General features: G+C 44.6%; 1 protein-coding gene across 1 annotated transcript in view; it reads right to left on the bottom strand.

Annotated features, from left to right (window-relative positions):
• Positions 1 to 13,273, bottom strand: part of erc2 (ELKS/RAB6-interacting/CAST family member 2) — a 51,185-nt gene extending 37,912 nt beyond the window's left edge. Inside the window, exons 1-3 of the mRNA XM_048254522.1 lie at positions 13,254 to 13,273; positions 13,049 to 13,105; positions 4,748 to 5,584 (exon numbers count right to left, since the gene is read on the bottom strand). Coding sequence (XP_048110479.1) covers positions 4,748 to 5,440 — 693 coding nt within the window. The 5' untranslated portion in view covers positions 5,441 to 5,584; positions 13,049 to 13,105; positions 13,254 to 13,273. The remainder of the gene's footprint in view (positions 1 to 4,747; positions 5,585 to 13,048; positions 13,106 to 13,253) is intronic.
• Positions 13,274 to 14,994: the final 1,721 nt, after the last annotated feature.

Here is a 14,994-nt window from a genome sequence, read left to right as displayed (position 1 = left end):
GAATACAGAAAACAGCTGTGTCTTCATTATTTGAGAAGAGAGTCTGGCCCTTTGGATTACATCCAGTGGAGTAAGACTGACCAGGCGGGCAAGAGCGGACCCTGTGGTGCAACAAAAACAGGTCCGCCACATCGAGCGGTCGTCTCATCTTGGCCCTGCTCACAAACCTCGCTCCATGTGGGTGACATCTGAGCGGCTTCAGTGGGACGATGTGATGCATGCTGCCACACTCTGCCCACTCGTTCGCTGGCTCCCAGCAGGGGCGCCATTGGACACGTGTGTGTGCAGTGTGACAGTAAACAGGGCCTGGAGCCAGTAGTGCTTTGCAATGCAGATCCGTCGTCAGCCTCTCCTCTTCTCTTCTTCTCACTGAGACACGGACGCGAAATGTCTTCGTGCTCACTGAAAGCATCCTACATTTTACGCACACGCTCTTTGAAGTGAGTGGTGAGAGTCAGGTGCAGGGGCTTTCATATGAGCTGTGCTTGATCCATATGGAACATTTCCCTGCAATGAATGCCTGAAGACATGCAGTGTTGAGGTCTAGCATAGTATTGATATTGCAGCTGTAAAATCGGCTGAGCCACAGTCCACAGTTAACCCTTCACCTGAGGAGTTTTGAACATTCTAACAGAAGATTCTGTCCCGCAGAAATGTAAAATTCAAAAATTCCATGTTCAATTCAATGAACCTAGAGCCCTAGAGAGAAATATATCTATAAGGCTCTGAATGAACCCAGATATTATTTAGAACGTTCAATTTCCAACATTGCTGTCACACCGATGTGACGGTACCGGTTTAAGGGTTAATATGGTGTCTGGTCTCTGCAGTGTGAGGTGTCATACAGGTTTCTGGTCTGGTCTGTTTCTGGTCTCCATGTTTCCTCTGTGGTGAGCTGTTAGTAGCGAGTTAAACATTATGAGTGTTGACATTTACTGAGTCAGTGTAGTGTTACATGCTTAACGTTACAGGGGAAATATCCCCCAAGCGAACCCAGTCTGAAAAAAAAATGTCACCCAACAACATTCAGCAGAATACAGAAAACCAACCTCAAACCAACAACAGAGCAGCAAATCTGGCATTCTCATGTCTCTACCAAGTCAAGAGGAAAAGGAACATGATTTGGGTCTACAGTCGCAACGTCCTGATCGTCTCACTCTTACAGGCAAAACTACTGCACCAAGCACTCATTCGGAATCCAGCATCAGTTAGTTCCAGTGCAGTGCCGCCTGACTCAAAGAAAAAGAAATCATGTTATGGCAGCTAATGTCATCCACTCAAGCTGTGACAGAAGTTAAATTAGTGTTAAATTACTGCTGTTCACGCTAATCTTCAGCTGGCTCTGCCCTGTTCACATCACCAAGTTTTCATGTGTGGACACAGCGTCGGAGTCAAAGACCCCACGTCACAGCTTGTTAGCTTCTTAGCCGCGTCCTCTCCCTCATGTTCCCGACACCTGGGGTCGTCCAGGAGACGTTGCCGAGACGATCACCCACAGCGCTAGCTGCAGTCAGAAGCCATCCCATAATTAACGGTGTGATTTGCCCTTCAACTTGTGTAGCTGGGCGCAGTCAGGCCCAAACATTTCCCCCAGTGTCCGTGGTGTAGCGCCCAGTGTCACTCTCTGTGAGTGAGCATGGCGGGTTAAATGAGCAGTACCGTGATGGCAAGGCACAGCTGTTCGCCACGTGCCTGCAGACACACCTCATTCATTAAAAGTGTACCTCCTGGGAGACAACGACCGTCTACGGCGTCGGAGGAGAACCTAACTAAGAGGGAGATGAGGCGGGATAAAATGTGAGTGAGCGAAGACCGCGTAGGCCCACGTGCCATGCTCTCATCCCCGACCCTCTCGGTCTTCAGTCGTCCCGCACACACACACACGTTAGCGTTCAAAACCTCAGCAAACAGGCCTTATGATGACTGATCTGACTGAGAAAGAGAGCGAACCGCAAATAAATGTCTGAGGCATTGGAACAGCAACTGCAATGCAGGTAGGGCTCTCAGAGTCAGTAGTACCTGATGCGTGATAAATGTGTTTCATATATTCATATTTTCACTGGAAGATTGTTTCACTGCCACTGTTTTATACAAATGATTATTATTACTAGTTAGATTGGGAGGGGAGAGCTCATGAAATTGGTCGTTCTAATCGAATTTCTTCTCTTCTGGGCTTTGCTTTACAAGAGAATTAAAGTTGATTGTCTGTTTTGAGGTTTATGATTAAATGGAGGCTGAACACTCATAATTTCAGTCTGAAATGCCAAACTGACTTCTGCGATTCGATCTGCCAACAGTGTTATCAGCAGAGTACAGGAAAAACTGAATTCATTTTCCCAGACAAAATGGTGGCACTGAATCAGTATCAATATACACAATACAAGGAAGGTGGACAATTATAGCAGATCAGATTCCATACATTTATATGAACAACAATACCAGAAATACAGTATGAACAACCATACCAGATCAGATTCCATAGGCCTACATCAGTTGAAAACTCACAAAATACACCCACACTGACAATACATGATATGCTAAGTGCATGTCTAAAGCTACACAAACCCTGGCACATTCACACACAAAGGGCAGAGAGAAATGCAGACACACACGCACACAGACACACATATTATACTGTATCTACTGCCTCTCTCACACTCACAGGAAACGTGTGCTTCGCCTGGGGCAATACTCCGGCAGCCACAGGCTGACTGACCTGCATGCATAATCCCATCCCAGGTACGCTCCACAGGTTCTGACCACATGGCGCTAGCCACTCCATCCTGGTGGTCCGCATATGCCAGGTGGCAATGAGTAAGCCTTCAGACGACGGTAAATTAGTCATGGAATGTACGCTGTCTACTATTTTGAGCGCTAAACGGTGCTGGATAATGCTGTAACCTTGAGAGTTAGCGAATGTGACGTGTCTGGTTAGTGCTGCTCTGTCAGTTTAGGTTTTAGATTGCAGTGCTCTTCACTCTACACAACCCCCTATTCATCTGTTTGCTATATTTCCTGTCTTTGATGCATGCCACACACTAGGGATGGGCCACATCATATCATCATCAATATACAGGTACTGTAGAATTCCTCCCCATGACAAGAATGTGCCATATTGCGATATAAATGATATAGGCAATGACATATTTATATGTGGCGTTATTGCCAAAAATATCATATGTCATAAACATGATATAGTTTTAAGTCTACTGTATATCACACATCCCTACTACATACACATATATGCATGTTTTGAATAGCTGTGCTCCAACAGCAGACAGGTCAGTGAATGGCATGGGATTTCCTATAGGAGTGAGACAGAGACAGGTGAAGGGAGATGAGAGTGAGAGACAGACAGCATGACAGAGGAGAAAGATAGCCCATCAGAGTGAGAATAGTCTCAGCAAGAGGAGAGGAGTTAAAGAACGAGAGAACCAAAGGGGAGAAGAGTTGAAGAACAAGAACCAAAGGGGAGAGGAGTTAAAGAACAAGAACCAAAGGGGAGAAGAGTTAAAGAACAAGAGAAAGAAGACTGCTGAGGAAGACAAGAGATGAGTGAGGAAGCATCCGGGATAAACAGATAAGGAAGAAAGGTAGATAAAGACTGCCCCCCCCCCACACACACACACACACACACACCACCGCCACCGCCAAGAACGTTTCGTCCTTGACACCACTCTTACAGCTCTACAAAGACAGCTCACAGTGAGTGATGTAACTAGGCCACATCTTCTCACTCGCATCCATGCAGAAAGACAGTCAGAGACAGAGATGAGAGAGACAGAGAAAGAGAGAGAGAAAGAAGGAGATAGAGAGCAGCAGCGAAAAAGCAGAGGAAGACCGTTTAAAATGAAAACAAATGAAAATAAAAAGGGTCACCTGTAGTAACAGCTAATGTTACCTGTACTGTAAGCATCAGTGAGACGCTTGCAAAAATAACACAGAGATTTCATCACTCGTCACCAGAATAATCATATAAGACATAATTAGCTTCAAGTGGCCGTTTACCCTCATCTGCCATGTGGCATTTTTGTGGACATTTCACCTCATCTGCCAAAATATAAAAATAATGCGGTATCTATCCCCAGTAATCCTGATATCGCCCCTCATCAAGAGCATGGGATAATCCTACAAGCTTCCAGCACTAAACTGTAAGCCACTGACACATTGAAATGACCAGATGTTTATAAATATGCCATGAAATTGTAGAAATGTGGACAAATCAGAATAGTTATTTGCCACCACAAAGCAAAACATACAGTAGCACTTCAAATGTCCAGTGAATCCATTTTAATAATTTCACGAACTGACTGTTACAACTGCACCTCTGCAAACTGACTAAACAATCAGCCTGACACTGACATCAAAAGACAATATAAAAAGGTAACAACTCTGTGTTCTTTGGTTCTTTCATGTCTTGATGTCTTAACAAAATTGTTTTACACTGTATCTGTATGGATGCAATTACACTCGCTGACATTAGGACAGAGCCTGTGGTCTTTGTTGTATAAAGAGATCAACGCTAGTGATAAATGTTAGCTCTCTCAGAGCTTCTCATGGTGGTTCTTAAATGAATCATTCCAATAAGGGGTTTCACATGAGCAGACAAGCAATTTAGTCAACACCTGAGACACAGAAAGACAGCGTGGACGCACACAGACGAAACAGAAAATCGTGTAGAACACAGAATGCAGTGACCTACTGGAAGAGAGACAGAGAGAGTGTGAGTAAGAGCGGTATCTCTGACCTGGTTCTCTTCATGGGTGACCCTCATCTGCTCCTTGAGCACTGAGGTGCGTGCGGCCTCCTCCTTGCGCATGACGCGCTCCTTCTTGAGCTCGGGGCTCCAGAAGCTCTTGATGCTGTTGGCCGAGGAGCCCAGCTTGGTGTCCTTGAGGTCCAGCTCGCGCCTGAGCAAGTCGTTCTCGCGTTGCATCTCGCGCAGCTGCGCCTGCATCTCCAGCAGCTCGCCGCCGCTGCTGCGCACCGCCTGGCGCAGCAGGGCCGACGGCGTGCCGCCGTGGTGGTGGTGGTGCAGCATGGACAGCGAGCCCAGGTCGGCGGCGCCGTAGCCCAGCAGGTCCAGGTGCGAGTGCGGCAGGCCCGCGGTGGCGATGTTGGGCGTGCTGCCCATGGCGGTGACGCGGCCGCCGTACACGCGGCTGGTGGAGCGGCCCAGCGTCATGGTGCCGCGCGGGTAGGTGGCGTGGTGACCCGTGCCCAGCCCCTCGTGGTCACTCAGGTACATGGGCCCCGAGGTGGCGTAGGCGGCGTTGAGCGACTGGATGTTCTCCATGGAGAGGGTCTTCCCCCCTCCGCCACCACCGCTGCCGCCTCCGCTGTGGGCGCGCCGGTGACCCAGCCGCGGCGAGCGCGGGAGTCGAGGCGAGCGGGCCGGGCTGCTCTCCAGGTGGCTGACCGTGCGAGCGCTCCCGTACATCTCTACCGCCTCCCGCCGAACGCCGTCTGCGACTGGGTGTGACTGGACGCCCGGGGAGTGTGTGCGCGAGGGCTACTCTGACTGGAGGCTCCGCCCTCTCACTGCCACACATCAGCCGCCTGCTGCTGCCTGACTGCCTGCCTGCTGAGAGCGAGGGAGAGAGGGGAGAGAACGAGTGAGACAAAGAAGAGGAGGAGAAAGAGAGAGGGAGGTGAGAACGAGTGAGACAAAGAAGGAGAGGAGAAAGAGAGAGAGGGAGGTGAGAATGAGTGAGACAAAGAAGGAGAGGAGAAAGAGAGAGAGGGAGGTGAGAACAAGTGAGACAAAGAAGGAGGAGGAGAAAGAGAGAGAGGGAGGTGAGAACGAGTGAGACAAAGGAGAGGAAAAGAAAGAGAGAGAGAATGAGTGAGAGAGCACATGTGAGTGAGAAGGATATTCTACAGGTGGAGCTGGTGTGTCTGTGTAACATTATTGCCCCAGAGCACAGTGGGTCAGAGTGCTGTGGATCTCTGGGCTTATTGAGTCGCCTGGCGTTGGCTTGGTGTGTACCAGTACGAGCGCTAATTCAAATGGGAGCCTGCTGGGACGTCAAGACTATCCTTGGCTTTCCCCTCATGATGCAGTGCTCCCATTCTCATTAGCTTTGACCTACTGTTGAGCAATGACACACTTCATGTAGATACACACTCAAATACACACGGTCACGTGCATACAGTACTACACACACACACACACTTTTTGATTTAAAACTTCTAATCTCCAATCACAGTTAATGAACATATATTATTAAAAAAAAGTTCTTGTGGTTTCGTAACGCTGCCTGTTAAAAAACATAGAAAAACTCTCACACATACAGTAGGAACGTTGAATCAAATAATGTGTCTTGTACCGAATTATAGCCTTGCCAATATCCTTCACCAACACCACTCCCACTCGTGTCATATTGCTTAAATATAAAATCCTGTACCCAAATCTGACCAGATGCAAATTCAGTGGAACTTACCAGAATTGAATAAGAAAATCTCACGTCACAGTTTATTTGTGTACTTCAATCTTTAACCTTACATTAAATCCAATCTCTCAGGTCGTACCAGAGACCTGATTTTAATCTCAATGCCAAAGTCAAAGTTAAAAAGGTCATGTGCAGTGATGTCACTGTGTAACTGACAACTGAGAATTAGTATGCCATTAGTGTGCCTCTGTTTTACTGCATGTTGTACAACAGTGCTGGTGGCATGCTGTGGCAGCTTTAGCCAGAGCTTCCTCTACATCTTGACAGGACCATTTTCCTCCCTTCACTCATCTGTGTCAAGCACACAGCATGTGGCTGTGTGTGTGTGTGTGTGTGTGTGTGTGTGCGTGTTTGTGTGTGTGTGTGTGTGTGAAGTTTATCTGTCTTGCCTCAGAAGGCCTGCTGCTGGCTAACATTCTCCTGCTGCTGAGGAGTCAACGCTTACCGTCCTCCAGTCCCCGAAAGCTATTCAGCAGAGAGAAGACTTTAAAATGGCTGCTATTGCTGGCGCTGTCTTTTCCCATTTTGTCTCTGATTACAGAGGAGGACGTGTTGCATGCGCAGATTACTCGCCCACATCGCTCCTCGCCTCGCCTCACTCACCACCCTCGCCCACTCTGCCAGAGGAGGGCTAAAGATCCGTTATTAATGTGTCTTTGTCTGGGTGAAGGACCGGCAGCCCCAAACCCTGCACTCAGCCATGGTCAAACCCACAGCGGGCTAATAATAGTCTCAGGTCAGTCGAAGTTTAATAACAAACACTGTCCGTTCAAAAAATATCTTTACCCTTTGTAGTTGGATGTTAGGAGAGAGACTTGACACCCTTGTCATACTATTTGTGAGTTAAGGCCATCCTTAAAAATATTTTTGTTTGCAGTAACAGCCAAAAAAAAAAAAAAATGGGTCGGTAGGTAGGTCAATATTTTTTTTTCAAGATTCAAAGTAAAAAAAAAAGTACAATTTTGGTCATGGTGATTACGTAGGAATGAATTTACACAAATGTGCATATCGTGACGTAACTGACTGGGTCTTCAACCCGTGCCTTCAGGCGCACCATTGCAAACCTCATTCTGATGCAGGTTATATAGACCAGCCTTTCTCAAACTTCTTTGACCTGAGGCCCAGTCATGGCAGACTTTTGGGTCATAAGGCTCATCTACATGTACCCAGAAAGAAGGCTACAATAGCTCTTGGCCACGTTATATTGAAATTTGACTATACAATACTCAATGCTATACAGTGTATTATACAGTCTCTGCTCTGTTTCTAAGGAAGTTCTAAAAAACAACGTCGTTCTATAAAGTTTCGTTAAATAAATAAATAGCCTTCCAACAGGTTGAAGCGGAGCTTTGATACCAACGTTATCGATTAGTTTCAGTTCCTCTCGCGCAGACGCGCATTGAATGAATGCTCATACCACCACTTAATTGTAGGGCTCCATGTTTAATGACATCGATAGCAGAAACGTTTGTTTTCTTTTTTCGTCGATCCGCGGTTTCTTGATCAACTGCGCAGCAAATTATCAGATGAAGCACCGGGCCTAATTTCACTCCACGACTCCGCGGACCAGCAGTCTCCATGTTGCGGACCCATATTTTGAGAAATGCTGAATAGACCACAACCAATTTCAATACTCCGACACGGTCACCGTTAGACTAGGGGGAGAAGGGATGAGAAAAGATCTGGCCACAGTTCTTCCAGAACTTCGTGCCAAGTAAAAGCGTTATCAGTTTGTGTGAATGAAACGAAGCGTAGGCCATAGTGTGACATGCGTAAAACCAATGGTGTAGAGATGACGCCACAGGTTTTTTTTTAAGTGAGCCACGTTTGCATGTAGGCAATTTATATTCACAATGCTTGGGCCTACTAAAAGAAATATTATTTTATTGCGTTTGTATTGGTTGTTTAGAGGGAAAAAAAACAATCGGTCGGTATTAACGCAAGTTTACAACCGGCAAGTCGGTCGGACTAAAAGGGGGGAAAAAAAAATATTTGGGTCGGTTCTAAATTGACAGGGTCGGTCGGGTTACGGCAAACGAAAATATTTTTAAGGATGGCCTAATGTTACTATTGCTGGATTTGTATGTGTGTGATACACTGTGTTTCTAATCTGACTACACTGAAAATAAAGACTCTCAAAAAAGATTTGACCTCAGATGACTTTGCAGCAGACCTCCAGAGAAGACATTTATTGATTAAATAAATAACAGAGCTATGCACAATAAATGTGAAAGACAGTTACTAAGAATGTGTGCTCTATGTCCTTCTAAGATGTCTCTCACTCCATGTGTCTACCCCTCTTTATACCACTAAAGAAGCTTGAATCACACGTCCAACAGCTGCACACAGTAGGCCTAGTTTTGAATTCGGAACAAAGCATATTAGTCAGTGGTGAAATCCAGCGCAATATGATATATGATGTTGTTCTTACATTGAAGGTCACGGGCCAGGTGCAAGGACTCTACACTGAAGGGAGAGGATACTCAATTCTATCTACACTATAGCCCCTTCTTTAGTAAGAGGCTCTGGTCAGATCTAAGCTAACCAATTGACCCTCAAAACCATATAGAGAATCTCTATAGGACAAGATAGCCCACATGGGCAGGCCATGCACTGTAAATCAGGTCTAAAACAGTGACTATCTACCAGAAAGCACCCTTACTTTGAGAGGTAACCACACACTGAGAAATAGTAATGTTTTCATCCATTTTTGAATCCTACAGTAATATCACATATGGAATTTCACTTACATTCACAGATCAAAATCATAATTTTATAGATCAGAGAGATTTGTAATGAGATGTGGTTCGTGATCAGTTGGTCTCAGTACAAAGATCAAAAAGGTTTTCATGTTCTTCTCTCTATGATTTAATATTTTATCCTTTCAGGGCCTTTTTCGCTGTATCGATTTATCAATTTCATCCTTTTAGGCAATTTGTCACTTGCAGGCTCCTCTTTAAAATGTTGGCATGGAAACCATGCCAACGAGGTTAAAAATAGCACACCTGTCTGATATATGTACTGCCGAGACCCTCTGGCCGAGCAGCACTGGGGTGCGTCCTTTTGCAGAGTGAAGGAGAACTAACTCGGGCTGCAGATGGCAGGCTGGTCATCTGCATGCCCATCCATGCCAGGGCAATGACACCATCATCCTTCCGGAAGCTTCACTCCCCACAGAGCCACATGACACATTATACAGCACCATTGGAGAATATCACCATCTTTGCTTAACACACTACACTGCACAGGATGCTTATGTAAAATCTACAAAAATGACAAAATGCAATGAACTAAGACTCCGATTCTGTGCGATGTATGTAAATATTCTCAGGAGCAATGTGATACAAAGGACTGGTGTTGGCAAAACACATCAAATGAATCAGGATTGGCTTGTTATGTCTTTCTCCCGCCCTCACAAACGCATCCTTTTTTCCCCACCAGCACCCTCCTCTGAGATTTGTGCCACACTCGCGTACATTTGAGATTATGGTACACCATGGTATCATACATTTGAGATTATGGTACACCATGGTATGAAAATACACAGAAATCAGACTGCGTACATTTGAGATTATGGTACACCATGGTATGAAAATACACAGATATCAGACTGCGTACATTTGAGATTATGGTACACCATGGTATGAAAATACACAGATATCATACTGTGTACATTTGATATTATGGTACACAATGTTATGAAAATCCACAGATATCATACTGCGTACATTTGAGATTATGGTACACCATGGTATGAAAATCCACAGATATCATACTGTGTACATTTGATATTATGGTACACAATGTTATGAAAATCCACAGATATCATACATTTCAGATTATGGTACACCATAGTATCATACATGAGATTATGGTACTGTACACCATGGTATGAAAATCCACAGAAATCAGACTGCGTACATTTGAGATTATGGTACACCATGGTATGAAAACACACAGATATCATACTACGTACATTTGAGATTATGGTACACCATGGTATGAAAATCCACAGATATCATACATTTCAGATTATGGTACACCATGGTATCATACATTTGAGATTATGGTACACCATGGTATGAAAATCCACAGAAATCAGACTGCGTACATTTGAGATTATGGTACACCATGGTATGAAAATCCACAGATATCATAACTGCGTACATTTGAGATTATAGTACACCATGGTATGAAAATCCACAGATCATACTGTGTACATTTGTTTACTATCAATATTGAACAAAATGCAACTACATGCAGTGGCTGCCACAGGAGGACACAAATGGCCCAGTTCGCCCATATCAAACACAATCTCCCCACGCAGATCAAAGCATGTGTCCTGTTTATAACTATAATCCCTAGCAAATAATCTGTGAACTGTTCAAAGTTGATTACAAAATGCACTACTTAATTTCTATATCTGTTGTCTGTCTGTTTGTAACCTCTGAATTAATCATACAAACATTATAGACAAATGCTGTGAAACCGTATTATTTTCTGAGACGCTTCTCACACTGACAGTCTCATCTCATAATCCCATGGGAATCAATAAAGTATCTATCTATCTATCTATCTATCTATCTATCTATCTATCTATCTATCTACCTATCTATCTACTGTGCCTAATGTGCCTACATAATACATAGCTTCCATCTTAGGTAAGCATCCTGACCATTCTTGCTCATTCAGATATGAAACATGTGGGATCTTTGCTCCCAAAAACAGCATGGGATATTTGCCAACAGAAACTGGTGAAATTGCAGGAGCACTGGCACCTGAATGCAATGCATCTTAATAGGGCAATGAAAGGGAGTAGGTCAAGGACAGACGACCAATATTAGCTATACTGGTTAAACCATAATTTAATCTGAATGATAGTAGCCTACTGATGGGTCTGTCAGATGCCCACTAGTCCCTCTTTCGCTGTCTTGAGTCTCACACGATTACCCACTATACCCACTAAATCTCAAGCTTTCAAAAATGTAAAAATCTTACATTGGCACAAATAGGAGGGCTCATGATACAGTATGTGTACTGATGACAGTACCCTACAGGCCTAAAGATTTGTTGAGAATGAATCGGTTGTTTCCTTCTCCGAATTACTAGGGCGCACAGTAGTGACACCACGAAGGCCTTGCAAAGTAGACCAATAAAATAAGACTTATGGGCAAAAAATCAATCTCCCTCGATAAAAATAAAATCTCTTTGCCATCTTCCAGGACACCGGCCCATGTCCCAGCATGAGATGCTGGGCAAACGTGCAGCTGTGTAGATGCCGTGTAGGGAAATCACTCGAGCTTATGTGAAGGAAACACAGGTGGCATGGCATTTCAGAAATAGGAGTTTCCAAAGACCCAAGGGATGCAGCTACAGCTCAGCCATAGTTTATCCCGATGTTTAATCAGTAGCAAGGCTTATTTCAAGCAGAGCAACTCCTCTTGTGTCTAGGCCGCTTATGCTGACAGCTAACGTTTTCTTCACCCCAGACATTATGGCCATCTCCAGTAGGTGTGGCCCCTCAGTGACACGAAATTAATAATTCATCAACGGGCCTCTCGGTGTAACTGTCAAACACACTGACAATACAAAATTTACAGTTTATGCATCCAAGCAAAGTAGGCTATCCAGCGCACTCTGTCAGGTTGCCTCAGACTTCTGCATCGGGCATAACGTTATGATATGAGAGGCTAATATTGCCTATCAACACGACAGCGCTTCTGTCTGTTCATAAGGACCTGAAGCAGAGCTGCACTCACAGATGCTCTATAAATGGCACTGTCATTTAGCCTGAGAAATGGATTTAAATCGTAATAGTCTCTCTGGTGGCGTTGGTTAGGCTACTTTAGACTCGGTCTTGGTGTTATCATGTATGAAAGAAAACAGCTGCTGATTGAAACTATACATTTTGGTAGACGCACACAACCTTCCTTAGCCCTCCTGCTGCCATTGTTGATTGGCCATCTATAAGGGGTTGCCTTTCTAGTGGACTTCTTCGCTGTCACTCACGTGAAATGGCAAATTCAGTGAGGGTTAGTTAGCGACATATTATCTTTTTTTCTAGGCTACGGATGAATTAACAGAATTCACGGATATCCTACACGAATAGCGACGTTAAGTAATAACCAACACTGTCAAAAAATCGACTATACAATGTAGGCTAGGCTACTGACAATGTAGCCAGTAGACAAAAACGAATCTGGAATCACGAAGCATTGTCTAAGGTTTAATGGTTTTAAAACGCTCATTCCGAGGCATAGGCTAATTGACTAATAATATCCTGCATAGAGTAGGGATTAGGGAACGCTCTGAATTGTCATCTGATGTCTGTCTCTGACTCTGAAATGGTGAAATTGGTGATGCAAACCTAAATGAAATGCAAATACAGCCTATTACAAGATCCACAGAATTCCACCTTAGAATGTTAAGGCGAGTGATCAATTAGCTTAGGCTCAGTAGCTACTCCCTGAGCAAGTAGAGTGGTGATTGCAGCGGCATTAATTTTTCCTTAGTCGTCACCGAACAAATTGGCCTCATTCTAATCAACAGATTGTTAACATAATTGGTGCCCATCGGCCGAAGGCATCGCGGTTTACCTGGATTCGCGTTTGCGCTCCACAATTTCAAAGCTGTGATTCTCTGCGAACGCCTGCCTGTGCAGAAGAGCATCTTCGTTTGCCATTGTACCTAACTACAGCTTTGAATCATTACACAACGTCGATGAGCCCAAATAAAATGTATTTGATCTATGTCGGCTATGGTTCATTATATGTGGGCTGTAGATGTGCATATCCGTACTACCTTTTAATGGTGATTCCTCTCCATCACGGCGCCGAGCCCATGTCTTACCAACTCCATTCACGCGAGTCTGTCAGCATCCGGCACCGTCATTGGGCCACGGACACGCGCCCGGCTCCTTTACTCACACTAGAGCATCAGTTCAGCAACCGTTAAAGGGCCAGCTAACTTAGCCTAATATGTGTATGTCAACATACAGAATTAAGGCTAAATCAAGCTACTTTGTCTTTTAAAGCAGCCAGACAGTAGCCTAATGCCAGTTTCATAAAATGAGGTTACGTCCAACATACAGATTGCTGGTGTTGCAACATCTCTGAATGCATTTTAGAACTGTAACATGTCTATCTTCTATCCTCTCTGTGTCATGTTATGACATGTTATGACTATATGTCAGAGCTACCATCCAGATTATATGTTTTTTATAGGTTGTGAATGGACGTGTGAAAGAGTCTTTGTATTAGGGGTGTCGCGGGCGATAACCATGATATACAAATGCTATGATTTATATTACAGGCTATAATAATACAAGTTTAATATCATCTTTTATCAATTCTCATACACTTGTAATGTTTACAGGCTCTCCACCTCACCACAACAGTATTGTGACTGCACACAAAAGGCTGAATGTAACTAATAGCGTTATCAGTCATTTGTTCAATTTGTTTTCCCCTGCACATGCTTCTGTGAGATTATGTAACACTTCAAGTGTATCCAACAGGCTAGTTACTTTGCTAGACATATCCCTCTGAAGGAGGACTCATCAGGCTTTGGCATCACACGCCATTGACACACCAATCTCAGAAAAGAAGTAGCCTACCGGTATGTGTGTATGTGTGTGTGGCTTGATGGTCTTTTGAACCCACACTGTCAACTTCGAGGCACCTAACCCTAACCCTAACGCTTTCCAGGCAGCGCTGTATTGAAATCGACGGTGGGGGCCCAAAAGACCATATAACGTGAGTGTGTGTGTGTGTGTGTGCGTGCGTTTGTTTGTCGGTGGGGTTAACATACAACCCCATCTTCTTCTTCTAGTGTGTCTTCCATTCAATACAGTAGGGATGTGTTAACCCAGCCAATCACATAGGGACATGTGTGGTCTGCTGTAATTGGCTTTGCTGCCGGAGGGAACTCTGTGATTGGCCTGACAGGCAGCATGAAGTCTCCCCTGCTCCGGCACTGTCCTCAGGGGCAGAGCTGGAAGGAACCATCTGCTTCAGACGAGCATCTCAGGAGACCCGGCAGCAGCACTGCTCTAAAGCACAGAACTGTTCTAAAGCATTCCCCACTTCATAGAACTGTTCTAAAGCATCCCCTGCTTCATAGAACTGTTCTAAAGCATTCCCCACTTCATAGAACTGTTCTAATGCATCCCCACTTCATAGAACTACTCAAAATCACTGAACAGAAGTGTTCTAAAGCATCCCACTTCATAAAACTGTTCTAAAGCATTCCCCACCTCATAGAACTGTTTTAAAGCATCCCCGCTTCATAGAACTGTTCTAAAGCATCCTTCTTCATAAAACTGTTCTAAAGCATAGCCGCTTCATACAACAATTCTAACGCATCCCAGCTTCATGGATCTGCTCTAAAGCATCCCCGCCTCATGGAACTGCTCTAAAGCATCCGCACTCCATGGCTGTATACTGCTGATGGTGGCACAGGGAGGGAGGATGGAGGTGGGCAGGGAATATGAAAAGCCTTCTTTTTTATGTATGGGAGCTTTTGAAGCCCACACACGTTAATC

Source organism: Alosa alosa, chromosome 10, assembly GCF_017589495.1.
Source record: "Alosa alosa isolate M-15738 ecotype Scorff River chromosome 10, AALO_Geno_1.1, whole genome shotgun sequence".
NCBI classification, from domain to species: domain Eukaryota; kingdom Metazoa; phylum Chordata; class Actinopteri; order Clupeiformes; family Clupeidae; genus Alosa; species Alosa alosa.
Note: the sequence above shows the minus strand (reverse complement) of the source record. Positions and strands in the feature narration are given on the sequence as shown.